We start from the raw sequence: 18,115 nt of genomic DNA on the forward strand, positions 1-18,115 counted from the left end.
ATCCTCACCTTCACCGACGCTTTGCGCTCTAATATAATCATAGCGTGGCTGCGGCGCCGTCCGCATTCTTGTCATTGAGACAACTTCAATATTCACATACCACATCTTGTTCCCAAGAAACCGGGCCAACCATGTCTTTATCAGAGAGAGACAGTTCCTATGATGGGGAGTTCCAATTGAGACATCCCTACGCAGCTTCTTCAGATCCTAACCTTCGAGCTCTTGTTCCAATGTATGTTTTGATGTGTATATCCTCATGCGTCTCTTGCAACGACTAACAGGAAATAGGTGGGACAGCTCTGACCCCGAACGCTGTCCACCTCCACTGCCTATGAACCCGGGCTCACCATTGACTTCTCGAGCTGGCACCTCGAGCGCTATTGCTTCTGCCCACGCCGCGCTTAACGAGCGAGCCCAGCAAAGCGCAATGGTTCCCGCCAAAAGGATCGAATCCCCCACAAAGGGACATCGCCGGCTGCAGTCTTCAGTCCGTGATATCAGCTTGATGATTGAGGGTGCTAGTGGTCACAACTCGCCATCGCGGTCTCCAGAACGTCAACAGCGTCCAGAGACGCCCACCCGATCTCGAGACCATGATAACCGGCCAAGCGACAGTCACTCTACAGTGTCGAGCTCAGCACCAGTACCAGGTCCTAGTTTGACACCTATTATGCGACCAGCAGCTCGACGTCCACCACCTCAGAGCATCCTGGGCGAAAACACACCACCGCAATCATCTACCATGCTCGCTCTCCAACACATGAGCTCAACACCTTCAAAAGAATCAGAAAACCCCCTCTCTGACATCACAAATGGCTCGACAGCTATATCAAAGGGCCCCCAGAACCTTGAGGCGCTGTCCGACCAAATTCTCAGCCTGACTAGCATCGCTACAGGACTTCAGAAGGAAATGTCTCAGCTGAGTCGACGCAGCAGGGACAACGCCACAGATCTTCTCAGCCTCAAGGAGGCCACAAACTCAAGAGATGAGGACATTCGAAAGAGTCTAAGAGAACTTCTAGGGAGCCACGGCAATGGGAATGACGGCCAAAACAGACTCCCTGCAGCTCGCGACCCCTTTGGAGGATATTTCCTAGACAACAAGCCACACAATCTCTCTCCACCCAGCACAAGGGGTTTTCAACTCCCTAGAATTCCTTCCCCCAAGAGCTTTGGCGACTCAATTGAGCGAGGGTCTATTATCAGTACACCCTCCCTCATTGGCTCAGAGGCCAACTCCTCCCTTGTTCTTCTGGAAAGAATCATTCGGGAGATGGGCACTAAGGAGGGACAAGAGTCTCTTCTTGGTCGACTGCAGGAGGTATCAAACAAGCTCTCGGGTATGGCTACATCTCAGAAGCTGGATGAAGTCATTGACCAAGTCAGAGCTCAGTCTGAGCAAGCCATCATTTTGGGCAACTCCTTTGGGAGCCCTCGTGCGAGCCGGTCTCGCAACCTCAGCTTTGAATCAGAAAACAGCAGCATGCCCAGCCAGGCGAGAAGTGCCGTTTCTCAACGGGTTGAGCACATCATGAAAAACGAGGCCCGCAGGAATTCTGAGCCTTTAGCGAGGGGCTCCGATATTCTCAATGACGATCTCATGAGTATCATCCGATCCGTCAAGGACAGCGTCTCCCAAGGTGGTGGTCTCACTGCCGAGGTCAAAGCTCTCGTTCGCGAGCTTCGTGGCGAGGTTTTAGGCATGGGCCGTGAGATCGGTAAGCGCCTTGACCAACAAGCAGCGTCTAAGCGAGGCGTTGAAGATCATGACACTCCCAGCAAGGACGAAGTCGCTCGTGTAATTGATGAAGGGCTCGAGCAGATGAAGGATCAGCTCAATCATGTCCTCCGCGAGCACAGACGCCAATCAGCTGCTTCAGTCAACACCCAGAAGAGTGCTGTCGACTACCAGGAGATCTACAATGCTATGCGCGCCGCCATCCAAGATAACGAGGCGACCAAGAGCAACTTGCCTGACTTGAGCCGCGAAGACGTCATCGAAGCTGTCAGGGATGCTTGGGAAAACTACAAGCCTGAGATCGAGGTTCAGCAACTCGGCCTCGAACGCGACGAGGTCTTATCTTGCTTGAAGCAAGGAATGCAAGAGTATTCCGCCCGTGGCGAGCACCCCCCGGCTGCTTCCAGGGACGATGTCCTCACTGCTGTCGTTGAAGGTCTTCAGCACTATGTGCCTCCTCAAGTTGACCAGCCCGCCACCCTCTCAAGAGATGAGATCATCGATGCTGTTCGTGATTGTCTCGAAGAGTTCGAGTTCCCTGTGGCTCCAGGTGCTGGAGACTTTACACATGAGGATATGGTCGATGCCGTTAGAGAGGGTCTCCAAGATCTTGATGTTCACTCCAGCCGCGCTCTTGTACCAGCTTCGTCTGGCAACAATGATGATGTCAGCGATCGCCTTCGTGAGATCATGGAATACTTGCGCCAGGAGTTCAAGACAATGTCCGAAGAGGCGAAAGAGAATGTTGCTGCCACCGGCCGGGAGACCGAGCAAGTCCTTGGTGCTACTAAAGATGGTTTCGAAAGTCTCCGACAAGCTATGGAGAGTTATGTCGACCGTGCTACCGGCGCTGCTGGCCAAGAGGAGTTCATGGACGATCTGTTGAAGTCTCTCGAGGACTTTAAGGACGAGATGGCTGGAATTGTCTCAACGACTAACCAGGAGTCGCGCGAGCAGCTCCAGACAGAGCTCGAAGGCCTTCGAGAAATTGTCAACTCATCCATGATTCCCGCGCCGCCACCTCAATCGAACAACACCGAGGTCCTCGAGGCTTTGAACACCGGCTTCAACAACTTGAGGCAGGAAGTTCTTCGACCTCGTGCCGAGACAAGTGAGATCCTCGATGCCCTCAACGATGGTCTCAACGATCTCCGTGCCGGTATGGACCGAGTCACCAACAAGCCCACTGACTTGACTGCCAACGATGAGATCCTCGATGCCCTCAAGGCTGGCCTCGACTCTGTCCGTGCCGACATTGAGTCTATTCGCGATAGCAGCAATGACCAGGCTGTTGCAACACTTAATGCCACCCCTACCGCAAATGATGAGATCATGGAAGCCCTTAAGTCTGGACTCAGTGGTGTTCGAGCAGACTTGGAAGCTCTTCGCGATAGCCAAACAGAAAAGGCTGTGGCTGTTGTTGAACCCAAGGAGAACGACGAGGTTCTCGAGGCACTGAAGAACGGCCTCGATGCTCTCCGTATTGACATTGAGGCTATTCGCGAGAATACTTCCGAGAAGGCTGTCGTAGCTGCTGACACTACATCCAACGACGATGTCATCGCGGCCGTCAAGACTGGACTCGAGTCTCTACGAGCTGACTTCGAAGCGGTCCGAGACAGCAGCGAGAAGGCTCTTGCCCCTGTCGATAAGCCCTCTTCTACCGATGAGTTCGTCGAAGCCCTGAAGACTGGCTTAGAATCACTGAGAGTTGACATTGAGTCTGCTCGCGAGACAAGTGATCGATCGGCTCCCGATGAAAACACTTCGAACGATGAGGTTATCGTAACTCTCAAGAACGGTCTTGATTCGCTCCATGCTGAGATTGCCGCGCTCGCCAACCAGGAGAAGCCCGAAACGTCAGCCGAGAACGCGTCCAATGACGAGGTCATCGTGACTATGAAGAATGGACTTGATTCGTTGCACGCTGAGATTGCCGCTCTTGCCAACAAAGAGAAGGGCGAGGAAGCCACCGAGAATACCTCCAACGACGAGGTCATTGTCACCCTCAAGAACGGACTTGATCAACTCCACACCGATATCGAAGCTATTGCCGTTGCGCAGAAGTCTGCTGCTCCAGTCGATAACACAACCAACGACGAAGTCATTGAAGCTCTTAAGAACGGCCTTGACTCCTTGCGCACAGACATTGAGGCTCTTCAAGAAAGCAATCAAAAGGCACTGGCTCCTGTGGCGGATACGAAGCCCAATGACGAGGTTCTCGATGCCCTCAAGACTGGTTTGGAGTCACTTCGCTCCGATATCGAGTCTCTCCGCGATACAAGTAACGACCGAGCCATCGCTCCTGCGGAGTCACTATCCGACGAGAAGATTCTGGAAGCTCTCAAGACTGGCCTTGAATCGGTTCGCTCCGATATCGAAGCTCTTCGGGACAGCAACGGAGAGCGTGCACTTGCTGCCATCTCAACAGCAAAGTCAGAAGATGGCGAATCTGGTGCGGGCATCAAGTCAGATGACATCAAGAATCTCGAGGTCCTCATTGCTGGCCTTGCCATCAAGATTGACTCTGTCAAGGCTGAGAATCAAGGAGTCCAGAAAGACGACCTATCTCGGATGGAGGAGCTTCTTCGAACAGTCCAGGACAGTGTTGATGAGATTGCCTCTCGCGAGACGCTCACCAGGTCCGTGTCCGTCAAGAAGAAGAAGGAAGATGGAGCCGAAGAACCTGAGAGTGGGATTCAAGGCGATGCCGAGGAGCCAGCCTCCAAGGAGGACATGCAAGCCATCGAAACCATCCTCCGCAACACCAAGGGCAAGCTCGACGATCTTATTGATGGTGAGCAGGCCGTTCGCAAGGATCATATCGACAATGTCGAGGCTCTTCTGCTCGAGACACGGGAGACTATGGGATCTCTCACTACTCAGCTAGAGACTGTCTCACGTAAGGAGGAAGTCACTGCATTGGAGGCTCTCCTCACCCAAGTTTCCACTGGCCTCGACGAGATCAAGGAGCAGGCCACCAAGGAAAGCGAGAACCCCGACAAGGTTTCCAAGGGAGATGTCGAGGCTGTTGAGGCATTGACTCTTGAGATCAAGACTGCCCTCGAGGGCTTCACTGGCACCGACCTTGCTCTGCTAGCTCGCAAGGACGACGTCAGCAACCTGGAGGCTCTTCTCATCAAGAAGGAAGATATTGCCGGCCTCGAAACTATCGTCAAGGAGTTCCAAGAGAAGCTGGACACGTCAGTGGATGCACAAACCAAAGCCATTGCCGTCCGTGATGAGGAAAGCACTTCTGTCGCTGACCGTGTCACTGAAGTCAAGAGCTTCCTCGAGGAGCTCCAAGGAGCCATCAACACCAAGCTCGACGAGGGCGCGACCGGTGTTGACGGTGTTAGCAAGCTTCTTGAAACGATGGGCGAAAAGATTGACAAGAACGAGAACGTTCACCAGGATCTCAAAGACATGCTCGATATGATCAAGGCTGAGTTCGAGGACTCCAAGGCTGTTGTGTCTGGCGTCAAGGTTGAGTCTAACGAGAAGCTTCAAGAGGCTACTGAAACTCTCGGTACCAAACTCGACGAGAAGATTGGTGAGCTCATTGCCAAGTATGAGACCCTCGAGACCACCCTTGACGAACGAAGCAAAGTCAGCGAGGCTCGAGACGAGGTTATGGAGGCGGCTCTTGTTGGCTCCAAATCTGTCACGGATGAGCTGAAACTCCTCATTGACACCCTTGGCTCGACTGTCACCGATTCACTGGAGAAGATGGAGGAGGCTTCAAAGACCGTCTTCACCAAGGTGGAGGAGCTCAGCACCCGTACTGAAGAGACCCACACCGAGGACAAGGCCGAGCATCAACAGACTCGTGACCAGATCACAGAGGCCCTGACCGCTGTGGAAGGGCTGAAGGGAGAAGTCAGCGAGTCACACCCCAAGATCATTGAATCTGTCAAGGATCTCCTCCTCCTCGTCGGCGAGCACTACGAGCACACCAAGACTTCTACGACTGAGATTCAAGACAAGATTCTTGAGCACAAATCTCCCGAGGAACTTATGACGCTTCTGACACTTCTGACTGATGACAAATACAACAACACACAAGTTCATGAGAAGCTCGATCAACTCATCGCGCAGATTTACAACGACTCAGAGGTCAAGGAGCGTCTCGATAAGATCATTGAGGAGAAGTACAACGATGCTGAAGTTCGTGAGAAGTTGGACAAGATCATTGAGGAGAAGTACGATGATGCCCCAGTTCATGAGAAACTTGCCACAATCATTGAGTCAAAGTACGACGACACAGCGGTTCGTGAAAAGCTCGACAACATCATTGGGTCCAAGTATGATGATGGTGAGGTGCGTGCAAAGCTTGACAAGATCATCGAGGAGAAGTACGACGATACTCCTGTCAAGGAAATGCTGGGCACCATCATTGAGCAAAAGTACGACGATGCTCCTGTCAAGGAGATGCTGGGTACAATCATTGAGGGAAAGTATGACGACACACCTGTTCGTGACAAGTTGGACTTGATCATGGATTCGAAGTACGACGATACTATTGTTCGTGAGAAGCTCGACCTGGTCTTGGATGGACGGTACGATGATGCTGTGGTGCAAGACAAGCTTGACAAGCTTGTCGACCACACCGCGGTCGCCGACCAGGCTTTTACTCGTCTCGACACCCTCGACAAAGTTCATGCGTCGGTTCTCAAGACCGCGTCTGATATCTCCGATTTCCTTCAATCACAGAAGCGGCGCATTGAGAAGGCTCACGAGGATCACAGCAGACATCTCCAAGAGACCATGGCGTCCGTCGAGCGCAAGCTCGCCGAGAAGGACCACGTGGAGACCGCAGTCTTGAACCTTCGCGATGAGGAACTGAGACTCCGTCAGAGTGTTATGAGCCTTCGATCGGAGCAGGAGAATTTGATCCGCCAAAAGACACGCCTGACTGGTGATGTCTCATCACTCGAGACTGCCCTCAGTATGCGCAAGGAGGAGCTCTATGACATGGAGTCTCGTGCGGAGAACTTGGAGCGCCGCATCCTCGAGGGTGTGATGGATCATTCGCGAGTCCTTCTCATGTCCAAGGCTAAAAGAAGCGGTAGCGATGCTATGAGCCGCAAGCGAGTCAGAAAGCCTGCCGAGGAGGACTCCCAGCAAGACGGTCGTAAGTCTATGGTGGGCATGGCGCTGAATGCGAAGCGCAACATGGCAGCCGCTTCCCCAACAGGAGCAGCTCGACGCATCGTTTCGCTCAGCCAAATTAACAACAATGTGGCAAGCGGAGGTGTTAAGCGCAGCCAAAGTGTACGAACTCCCGCAGGTGCTGGTGCTGGTGGTAAAACATACCGCAAGCGAAGCTGGGGTGGTGGCCTCGAATTGACCGACAACGACAAGGAGAACTCTGTCAACGAGACCGTCGAAGAGGTTGACGAGGCAGATGTCAAACCAAGCCTGACCTCAGAAGCCGTAGAGGTCCCTGACGAAGAGACAATAGTTCTCGAACAAGAAATAAATGGTGAGGGCAGTGAACAAGGCGATAGCGATAACGAGACGCTAAGACGGAGTAGCAGGGGCACCGTGATCACAAACAGCACGGATATGTACACCGACGGCGACAGCTACAGCGAAGACAGCTACACCGAGAGCGAGTGGACAGAAAGCAACGTTGGCACCGATATAGGATCGGTCCAAGGCAACGAAGTTGCGATTATTGGGAACTAATGCACGACGAACGACAAGTCCGATTTTGATTTATTAACTGCGATACCATTCATGTTTGTTTGAGCGACACGAGGAAGAAGGAAAACGGGTTCGGTTTGGTCATGATATTTGAATGATGGAGCGTTTCGGTTTGGTCTGGCACGGTTTTGATGAGTTTTGAGTTAATCGTCTCTTGTATTTTATTTTAGTGTTGACGGTTTGCCACGAGTCTTTGTTATGAGCATATGTTTTGCTTGATAGGTCTAGCAACAAAAAGGATTTATGAATCGATACTTTTTACCAGTATTTGTCTCGAGTTTGTGATGTCTTGTGATATCTTGTGTATAGAAGTGTAAGTGAATGTAATAAGTCCAAGTGTGGATTTGTATGCTATAGTTATTGATTGCTTTGACCCACTATGTCGCCCGTATCTTATCAGTAATTGGGAAGTCCCCTCCAACAATCGCGTCTAGCTATAATAAACATCCGCGATAAACCAGCATCAAACCCACGACACTGCCCTCCGATCTGGGTCATTCACGTTGAGTTGGTCAATTGGATCGACCATGGACCAAACTCAAGCTGGCGGTCTTCTTGACCCGCCCGAGCTCACGCCGCTCGAACAAGAAGTTTTGGACGAGTATGAGCGGCTGGCTGACAACATGAACAAGGTACGTCTGAACGACTTAACCTTGTTAGACTGGTTGAATGATCCCTAACATGCGCTGCAGCTGGCCACTATTCTCGAACATCTCGCCTCGAATCCTAGCTCAGAAATCCTCGACGGCCTTCGCGAGCTCGAGCGCAAAACAAGCCTGGCCTTTACGCTTCTCAAAGCCAGTGTTTACAGCATAGTCTTGCAGCAGGAGATCGATTGGGGTGATGGCTCGATGGCGCAGTAAACAGAAATAAACAAAAAGAAGGCACTCGGAGAAGGACTAGGAGACTAGGATTGATACCCAGCGTAACACCACACACGAGAAATGACCACCATCACAAGATAGTAAAAACAATATTTGATATGATTTCCAAGCGTGATGTTACATCATCTCATACTTCTTTTACCACATCAGGGGACGTCAGCGGAGAAAAACCCTCCATTACAGGCTACAGATACATGACTTCTTTTGATAGTACAAGATGGTGCGTAAGAGTGTGGGTGTAGGTTTAATTTAGTATACAGCTCCTCCATAGTACACCTTGCGCACATCCACCAGCTTCTTGCCCCGGCCGATGGCAATCTGCTCGGGGTCAGGCTGGTTGGTAAGTGCTTGGTAGGCCGCCTTGACCGAGTTCATGGGGTTCTTGGATCGGGGCATGCGGGCAGAAATGTCGTGAATACCGGCAGCACGGCACATTTCGAAGATACGGTGAGGGCAACGAAGTCCGAAGCCTGCGAGGCTGATTAGCGAATGCGGGGTGAAAGTTGATGTGTGAATACGTACCAGGAGGTCGAGCCATCAACTCGACGACAGTGCCCGAGATCTTGGAGGTCACGTTGCCGTAGATGGTGCGATTCTCGTATCGGCGAACAGGCTTCATGTTGCGGATAGCCAACATCTGAGCTGTCTCCTCAGCCACACCGGGCTCAGTAGACTTGGCCATACCCAGACCCAGACGACCGTTGCCGTTACCAGCAATAGCAACGACAGAGGTGCTGCGGACCTTGCCTAGACGGGTCTGGTTAGAGACCCATCGAGTGACAAGACCCTTTGTGAGTAGCGAGCGGATCTCCTTGAGAGACATGCCGGTCAGGCGCTTGATCTCCTGATATTTACCAGAATCGTCCTGACCTTGATCCTCGGGATCAACGGCGTGCTTGTACAGGCCCTTGACACCAGGGACCTTGCCCAGGTCAGGTGCCTCAGCTGTGTAAGTGCGGTCGACACCCGCGGGGCCGTCCTGGATGAGCTCGAGATTCGTGGGCTCGACCTCACCCTGGCTGCCGAAACCAACAATCTTGTCGAGCTCAGACTTCCATGCCTCATCAACAGCCTCGTCAAGCTTCTCAGCTTGAGAGCGGGTCATAAATTCAGGACCCTTGTCGTTGGCAGTGGGCTCGGGACCGTCCTCGGTAACAATGTAGCGCTTAATCAACTCTGGGTCCTTCTCGATATCTTTAAGCTCCTCATCGGTAAGGTCTATCAAGTCCTCGCCTTGGCTTTCCTTGACTCGCCGCAATGCCCGGACCATGGCACGGGTAAGCTGGTCACTCGTCTTCTTGTCGGTAATCTTCATCATTCTCTCTCCGTAGTTGTCGATCCATTCGTTCTTGTCGGGCCATTGCACCTCCCTCGGAGTACCCTCGATTTCAGGCCTAATATCGTAGCGAGGGTCGAGCGTTGAGTAGTCCTCAATGTAGGTGGGCTTGTAGGGATCGTCACGTATACGACCCTGAATAATCAGGTCATCGGGGTTGACAGCCTTTTCACCCAATTCGATAGCCTCGAGCTGCTCTGGTGTGTAAGAGGCTCTCAAGTTCTCCATATCCTTCTTGCTCAACTCGCCGAACATGTCCTGCTTGTACTGTTCCATCTTGCTGGTGTGTTCACCCGACTCCTTAATCAATCCTAGGTCCTGGGCGGTAACATTTCGAAATCGAGACTTGCGCTTCGACCGGGGTGCCGAGGTGTGAAATTGGCTGCATGGAATGATGGGGACGGTGATGGAGGTTGAGGCCGTTCGGGATGAGGCGATGCACCTGCCGAGGAGGTTGCGCGCCGGACGTGCGACGCTCATGGCCGGCAGGAGTCGGATGAGAGTCGATTCGAGAAGGGGTCCAGCGACGAGGGAGGAGGGGAGGTTGAGTCTATTGGCGTCACTCTCTCGCTCGCTCTATATCTCTCTCACACGAGCTCGAGATTTTTTTGGGACCCAGGAAATGGATCTCAATTCAATTGACAAGTTCCCCATGCGGTTAGCGTCTGAACCTGGCTGAAGAGCCAATCATGGTGCAGATCTTGGGAACTTTCATTCTCCGATCAAGATCACGTGCTATATATTTGTCTAAATTAACTTCATGTCAGTCCCATTGATCTAACCAAGTCCCTGAATGATAGTAGTCCGTATTGGGAAAATCAAGTGTCCCAGCAACAGTTCAAAGTAAATTATGGAATATTGAATTAAACACTATCTCTACGTATGGTAATTGGTTGTCGTATTCTTCTCTTCCTGATACACAGCCTTGACCAATCATGATCTATCTTCACATCAGTCGACTTTTGTTACAAAGTGAAACGTCTCCGTAACACCCCTGGAAGCCAAGTCGACGTTAGGGGTCTGTCTGTTGTGTCTTCCACCGTCCTCACCACCCATGTGGGCCAATTTACCATGGGCCTGCTTCTCGTCTCCCATCTCCGTCTTCCATTTCAACCCTTCCCTTTTCATTGATCGCTCTACTATTGTTTCTTGTTATTCTTGCTCTCCCAAATACTTACCATCCTTTTAATCTGTACGTGACTGGCGCACGACAGTTCTTTTTATTCTGTACATAATTTGAAACTCGCTATATCAACTCGATTTTCACTTCATCTCGAACTTCACACTTCACATCATCATCACCATGGCTCAATTCGATTGGTTTTCCAAAATCGGCGCTACAGACGAGGCCGTCGCTGTCCTTAATGATCAACCTATACTCTTCACTATTCTTCTGGTCGTTCTTGTTGCCGTCATCCTACAGATGGTCCTTCTCTGGTACATTCACTATGCCACTATGAAGCCCGAGCAGCGCAAGGCAGCCCAGGACAAGAAGGACAAGAAGAAAGCGGCAAAGACCAAAAAGCCCGCCAACGCCAGATAAAACAACCTCACTCCTATACCACCTTTACCATTTATGTTGCATCAGCCAACTCAAACCAGATCCACAAGCTCAAACCCAGTTCTTCATCTCACGACCTTTCTTTCAATGGGATGATCCCACCCATCATTATACAGTCCTCTTGTTCTGCCATGAGACAACATAATATAAATCCTTATACCCGTTACCAAAATTTGTCCCTTTCCTCACATATAACTCGTTACCCAGTGATACGTTTGCGCTGTCAAATCTCGGTCAATCAATGTTATGTCTTGTTATCGCAACTGAGCCACTGGTCCAGAGTCTGGAAGTCGCATGGGTCCCCTTCTGCATGCCCGTACTGTAGGCAGGTTTGTGAACCAGCTATAGCGTCCCAGCGCACACTCATTACTGTGCTCTCCTGGTCTTCCTGCTTGACGGAGGCACGAGTTTGTGGCAAGTCGTTTCCTGGTGTCATGTCTAGCTGTTCGTTTGTGATGAGTGTTTCTGGACTTTTCGTGCATGGGATCGCAGTAGGAAGCATTGGTCTTTTGCCTCTCCTCTTTTTGACAAGCGAGGGCACTTGAACATGGGCAAGAAGAACTTCCCAAGCTCTCTTTTCTATGCCACTCGTATAATCTCCTAATTCGTTGTGCGAGCTGGAAATAGTCCCATTACTTGGTCGTAGGGCAACCACCTTTTGTCTGATTGCGGGAGACTCGGCATGCACCATGCGTGCGAGAGACACGGCGATGACTGGCAGTAGCTGAGCGCGATCTGATACACTCTATCACCGCTGTTAGAGACTTGAAGCGCATCAACCTAAGATATATATACCTTGAGAAATGGTACGTGGAAAACACCAGGCGCCAGTTTCGTAAGACAGTAGTCAGGCCCACAGCCCCAGACCCGACAGCTTTTGTATGTTTTCTCTGTAGCCAGGGTCAATTGTTCGAGGAGGATGTCCAGTAAGGACAATGAGTGCAGACCTTCCAGTACTTCTACGTAAGCAGCACTCTCTATTCCGCTATTTGATTTCGCAAGTTTCCTCTTGCCGCAGTTTGATGGATAGTTCAGGCTGGACATAAAGGCATCGATAGCATCTTGGTCGGTTGGCCCCAAACTCTCCAACAAGTCACTTTCTGAGCGCAACTCGGCCTTTTCTCCCGCGCTGGTCATCCTTTTCTGTCGTTTACGTGTTCGGGAAGCCTTCTTGGGTGGCTCTTGCCGCTCGTCAATTCGGCGAACATCGATTGCTAACAGCAAACTTCGAAATGAAGCCGTCCATGCCGATGCTGGAGCAACGAGAGCTGATGAGAGATCCGAATGTTGAACCGAGAAGGACAAAAGACCAGGCAGCGAGGTCGCTAGTGATCTGTTGTACTCTAGATGGACACCCAGGCGATCCCAAATCTGGAGAAACCTCGAATTAGTGGTGGAAGATTGAGATTGAGAAGAGGTTGTTGAAATACTTCGGAGTTACTGATTATGTCGGCGAGACCCTCAAGATGAACACGCTCTAAGATAGGACAACCGTCGATTGCGAAGGACACCTCAATGCAACAAGCCCCAGAGCGAGAAATCCATAGATGGGAATTTTTGACTGCTGATAGGAGATCTTTGGCGTTTTCGATATTTCGTGCACCGTCTAGGGGGCCAATATTCAACGACGATGTTGCTGAAAGTTCAACATTTGCCTGTTTTGCAACTAAACGTATTGTCGGTAGTCGCAGCGCACAAGACATCTTTGCCTCGTTTCATGGGCGCCTACCAGGACATAAGATAAGTTGTTTGGTAAAGTGCTGTAACCGTTGGTCTTGCGTTTTGTCAACACCTTTCACTGAGGAAGGTGCTCCCGGGTACCTAACCTACCAGCAGCACGTAGGAAATCGACCTAAAAAGAGCGATCGTAGTGGTATTTACATAGTAGTATAGATTGTGATAATACAGTGCTAAGGTGCTAAGCCAAGAGCTGAATAACTACTACTAACCTATGTCCTAAGATGAATATTCCAAGATATCTACTAGACTAACACGCCGTCGTCTGTACAATTATGAAGCCACTAAATGTCTATAAAGTGCGCCCCCACGGTATTTGCATCCTTGATATAATAAACACTCGTGCTTACTCCCCAAAAACTCCTTGCAATTGATAAATAAACTACTTCGCGAACCATGGGAATTTCTTCTTTGGTGGCTCCGCAAAACCAGCTGAGCCACTTTCAACATGTACACTGCGCTGATAAATGTCCTGTTTGATCTGTTAGCAGTGTCTTGATCAGTATTGGCTTGACCTTCTTACCTCTTCGTCTGTCGGCATTCGGCAACCCAGAATCAGCTCTCGTGCATTATCATGCTTGGCTAGATTCGGGTATGATGTGCCCTGACTTTTCATCATCGGAAGCAGAACTTCTCCCAGCACGTCAAACTTTTTCCAGTTGATGCGGTCTCCCTCTGCCCCAACAAACGTTCTGCTTCCCTCCTCGGCTGACACCAAATCTCTTCGGTGAAGAGGAATGAATGGAATTCTTGGAAGGGATGAGTTCTCCCAAGCCAAACGATATGCAAAGTGACTCTTTTGCGTTCCCATCAGTATACCCAACCGTGCGAATCTCTTTTGTATATCGGCTGGTACTAGCGCCCTTGTTTGATTCAACCGATGAATAGCTGTTCCGTTTACACCAGCTAGAACAGCCGCCAGACCATTGTAATTGTTCAACTGGCGAAGTTTGAGCGATATATTCATGAATTTCTCGAGTATCAGCGCTCGGTGTTTGGCCTTGTCTCGTAATAGAATCATGTTGGCAACCCATTTCGCAATATGGTTGAAGTGGTTAATCATCCTGTTGACATTGCGCAAACTCTTGCATCTTTCTTTCTGTGATGCCGACAAACTGACATGTCGAACAAAGTCTCGGATACGGATAGACGAAAACATGATCCAGTCGATTCTGGTCAACTCATCCGCGACATCATCAGCGGGTATGTCCATGAAGATATGGTAGCGGAACTTGTTCATGGGCAGGTTGTCTGTGGGCTCCAAGCTAGCCGCCGCTCTCTCATAGTCTTCAAACGTATGGAAGTGCACTTGACTTGAGACACTGCTACTTCGGTCTGCAAGTGAAACCTCCGAGCTCCCAGATGGTCGCCCATCAGTATCGGATTCCACTGTCAACACACTCACGCCAGATGACAGCTCGTTCATGTCTTTCGACAGGATTTCGCCCGCAAGCCTATCGCTCGCCTCATCCGAGTTCGCCCAGCCAGTGTCATCGTCCTCTACCACGTTGAATTGGAGATGACGTCGCATGTGCTGCGCAGCGATGGAGAAAATTGGCTCGGTACTCAAATGTCTGATAAATTCTTCCAAGTTTCGTCTTGTTTGGGGGCGTGCGAAGTCGCCAGGATAGAGCGACACCCATTTGGCCACTACTTCGATGATGCGTAGTTGGGTTGCCGTCTTGGAAAGATAATGCGCTGACTTGTCTTCCCTCACCTGGTCCAGCCTCGTCAAAATGGCAGTGAAGAGCTCGCCAGGAGCCGCAAACTTGCGATAAAGACACAGGAACACATCGGAGAAGTTGTTATCTATTCGAGTCAGGCGGGGGGCGAGAAGGCGGTCAACTAGCTCCTCGAACGTCACTCCTGCTGCCTTGGCTTGCTTATCCAAACTGTTGTCGTCGTTTCTTTGAAGTATCGGAATGTCGTCGGAATAACGATATGACTCTGGATCAGACTCATCTACATCCAGAAACGAATCGGTGCTGGGCCTGTCCAGCCGAATACCGGGAGTTCTGAGCATGTTGTTGAGTGTTTGCGTTGGGCCGAGTTCTCCCGCCTCGGGATTGGGACTCGCAGATTGACCCCGTTTAGGGCTACGAGAAGTCTGCGTTCGATAGCCTTCGCTGATCGTAGGAATGGAAAATCCCTTGAGCAAAGAGAAGTCGGAGCTTGCTCGACTATGCTTGCTATGCTGACTGATGGGACGTCCGGTACCGATATCAGGGGCCTCTAGGTTAGCAGCGGATTGCGCTCTTCTGCGCGACACTGTTTCACCATTCTCTTCTGAATCGCAGTCAGTAAACCTCGACTCCCAAGAACTCAATCCAAGCGCATACCTCTTCGATGTGCCATAGCAGCCCTCAGGATGGTGTGCAGGCATGTCTTCGCAACCTCGATGTCATCAGTGGATGAGATCTTGTATGTAGAAACACAAGACTTGAAGTATGTGTGGCTTGCTATCGCTTCGGCGTTAACTTGCCACTCAGCTTCGGGTGTCTCGCATTTACAGGCAACCAAGCTGGCAGGTAGGCCGGAGTTTGTGAGCGCAGCTGCAATCACTTAGTTAGCATGGTTCCCTTAGCATACATAGCAAGTATATCTCATACCTAGTGTTTGAGGAAGCTCACGCACAGACTCATGATTTGTGACATCATACAAGATGAGCGCAGCGTCCACTCGAGGGACGATGTGTCCATTGATTTGTTTGGGCCATTGGATAGGTTGCGTGGGGTTCAGCTCAAAGTACTCCAGATCTAGCTCGAGTAAAGTTACAGCATGCGAGTTGTTATCAACCAGCATGCGAACACTAGAGGCATTGGAGATGGGTGGTCGAGATAGACCCAGGACCCGCTGAACAAAAGATGATTTGCCAACGCCTGTGGAACCGATAACGGCAATGTTAAAACTCTCCATGGTTGGAGGTGTTTGTACCTGTAAAACATAAAGCTGTGGTCAGCCGTCTGTCGCATAACTACCTCCAATACCCAGATTCCGTCCTGATGCAGAGCAACACTGCCCCGCGCAAGCTAGAGCAGAGCGGGGCGACATGTGATAAAATGATGTTTGTTACATACCCAGTATGACGAGGGTGCAGCGGTCAAAGATTCTCGACGAGGAGGCGGCCAGTGCTGATTTGCTTCGTTATCATCGCTGTCTGGGTCTGTGACTGGTTTTCTTGTTTCCCCGCGGCCTCTGCGTTTGGCGGGCTTGGCAGGGTTACCGAAGTTGTGCCCTTTTGTGTCGTGGAAAAGATGTTCGTGGTCTTGGTCGTCTAGCGATTGGTAGACTGAGCTTCCATCAGATTGGTCGTCGTCCTCGGATGCGGTAGCAGCTTGGATTGCCGGATCGTAGGTCTGGAAGAAAGGATCGTCGATGATTGAGCCGACCGAGTCTCGATGGTTACTGGTAGGCGCTGAGGGATCGGAGTCGCTTTCGAGATTGGAGTTTAGAGAAGCCGAGCTGGCTGTCGAGTAGGGGCCAGGAGCGGCAAGGCCTGGAGCTGGGTGAGCATTTTGCGAACCAGCATGGTTGGATTGCATGATCGCAACTTCAGCGACTATGCTGAATGTGAGGGAAGCATAGACGGGATAAGGTAGATTAAATGCGAACGACGCAGATATGGTATGGAGGGAACAAATCTCGTGGCGTTTGCGGGGAGGAAAGAAGCCGTAGAATTCGCTTGAGGAGCTACAGTGAGATAGGTAGGGGCCAGAACCGTGGTAGACGGAAAGGATGGGATAAAACTCAAGAAGGGATAGAATCGCTTGTAGTTTGAGTGACGAGAGACAAGACACAAAGGGCAGCAGAGCAGAATGCCAGTAAACGAGGGAGGGAGACGAGTTTACTGACCGACAAGACTTTGCACTGTACCGCAGGTACGGCAACGTACCTGAGAGGTGAGGGACCAACGGAAGGGATTGGATCGATGTCCAATTGGTGGTTGTGGCACTGTACCTTGACTAGCGAGGTTGACGTCTGGGGCGCAGATACGACGGGAACAAGAGCTGTAGTCTAGGTCGGCTGGCCTGACGGACAAATTGGAAATTAATACCTACCAAGTCAATTGAAGTTCCAAAGTCAGGACAAATATAATAATTGAGGCACAAATGCTGGTGCACTATTCTTAGGTACCCAGGCAAATGCCCACGATGAAGACCGAGCGGCGCAACTGAGACACCAATCTCCAAGTACCTAGGTAGTCGAAACCTATTGGAAACACAACATGTTAGTCCAGCCAGCCATGCTCATACTGACGTGATTCAACACAACCAAGGGCGTTGACACGAGGAAACATCCGACGGGAATCTACCCGTACCTGCACTGTATCGTCTGTATTGCAGCAGATAGCCGTTGCGATGCCCTTTCGTGGAGGGGCAGGGCAGCGCCAGAGGCGTCAGATCTCAGTTCAGGAGACGCGCTGTGTTGGACCCAGCGGCTTGGTTGAAGAGTGGATGCGTTGGTGGATGCGTTTAGACCTGAATGGAGGGGTTCCCGAGAAGCGAGCGCGCCCAAAGGAATGAAGCACAGGATATGTGTGTATCAACAAGCTCCCGCCAGATGCGCGAAATGTCGAATCTGGCACACAAAGAGGGGAGAGAAAGCTGGCTGGAACCGAGCCCGTGGATCGGGAAAGGAAAGGCAACGTTTTAGGAGCGGTTGGTCTAAGGTACGGGAGCCTTAGTTGGGTGGACTACTTCCAGTTCAGGAAACTGGGTTCAAAGCGTCAGGATGGTCAATAGTGTCTCGGCGTTTGGGTTAAATTGGCTGTTGAAGATCCGGTAATAAATAGCAATATGCAGTAACATTAACGGCAAGCATATCACATCACCATGAAACAAAACAAAACAGTCCAAACAAAAAAGGGCCCTTCCTGTACGAAACGGCCTATAGATAGTAGACCAAACCTGCCAAGACGATAGGCAGGTTGCTTAACTGTATCATATCCATAGAGCGAATTGCATCGTTACTGTGTTGTTGATAGTGCTTCAGCACCTTGTGAAGCAGGTTGCAGGTTGCAGGTTGCAGGTTCTGGCGTTGTTGATGTTGACGCGCTTCATTGGGAATCACTTCAAGGACACCCAATCTCATGTGCTCCTTTGGCGCGTTGATATCGATTGGTTGGATTAGACAGCTCACTGCATACAGCA

At 50.8% G+C, this 18,115-nt stretch overlaps 5 protein-coding genes across 5 annotated transcripts; 2 read left to right on the forward strand and 3 right to left on the reverse strand.

Annotated features, from left to right (window-relative positions):
* Positions 1-427: 427 nt before the first annotated feature.
* Positions 428-7,429, forward strand: FGSG_00647 (uncharacterized protein; the record flags this gene model as incomplete). Its single annotated transcript, XM_011318037.1, has 1 exon — positions 428-7,429. One exon carries the CDS (start codon positions 428-430, stop codon positions 7,427-7,429), a length of 7,002 nt encoding a protein of 2,333 aa, XP_011316339.1.
* A 545-nt stretch (positions 7,430-7,974) lies between these two features.
* Positions 7,975-8,310, forward strand: FGSG_00648 (uncharacterized protein; the record flags this gene model as incomplete). The annotated part of the gene is made up of 2 exons (XM_011318038.1): positions 7,975-8,079; positions 8,140-8,310. The coding sequence occupies 2 exons, from the start codon at positions 7,975-7,977 to the stop codon at positions 8,308-8,310; spliced, it is 276 nt and encodes a 91-aa protein (XP_011316340.1).
* Positions 8,311-8,491: 181 nt separating this feature from the next.
* On the reverse strand, positions 8,492-10,250 carry FGSG_00649 (uncharacterized protein). The gene is made up of 2 exons (XM_011318039.1): positions 8,854-10,250; positions 8,492-8,801 (listed from the first exon to the last, which is right to left on the reverse strand). The coding sequence occupies exons 1-2, from the start codon at positions 10,145-10,147 to the stop codon at positions 8,581-8,583; spliced, it is 1,515 nt and encodes a 504-aa protein (XP_011316341.1). The 5' UTR covers positions 10,148-10,250; the 3' UTR covers positions 8,492-8,580.
* A 1,222-nt stretch (positions 10,251-11,472) lies between these two features.
* On the reverse strand, positions 11,473-12,931 carry FGSG_11796 (uncharacterized protein; the record flags this gene model as incomplete). Its single annotated transcript, XM_011318040.1, has 3 exons — positions 11,473-11,973; positions 12,024-12,599; positions 12,659-12,931. The coding sequence occupies 3 exons, from the start codon at positions 12,929-12,931 to the stop codon at positions 11,473-11,475; spliced, it is 1,350 nt and encodes a 449-aa protein (XP_011316342.1).
* Positions 12,932-13,464: 533 nt separating this feature from the next.
* Positions 13,465-16,507, reverse strand: FGSG_11797 (uncharacterized protein; the record flags this gene model as incomplete). The annotated part of the gene is made up of 4 exons (XM_011318041.1): positions 13,465-15,251; positions 15,305-15,517; positions 15,575-15,899; positions 16,043-16,507. The coding sequence occupies 4 exons, from the start codon at positions 16,505-16,507 to the stop codon at positions 13,465-13,467; spliced, it is 2,790 nt and encodes a 929-aa protein (XP_011316343.1).
* Positions 16,508-18,115: the final 1,608 nt, after the last annotated feature.

Source organism: Fusarium graminearum, chromosome 1 (genome assembly GCF_000240135.3).
Source record: "Fusarium graminearum PH-1 chromosome 1, whole genome shotgun sequence".
Lineage (NCBI taxonomy): Eukaryota > Fungi > Ascomycota > Sordariomycetes > Hypocreales > Nectriaceae > Fusarium > Fusarium graminearum.

What these genes read in the sequence shown, in the direction of transcription:
- FGSG_00649 (XM_011318039.1), bottom strand. Translation starts at nt 10,147, where the DNA reads ATGAGCGTCGCACGTCCGGCGCGCAACCTCCTCGGCAGGTGCATCGCC. An exon ending in GTTGATGGCTCGACCTCCTG is followed by an intron (nt 8,802 to 8,853) that starts GTACGTATTCAC and finishes TCAGCCTCGCAG; the next exon opens with GCTTCGGACTTCGTTGCCCT.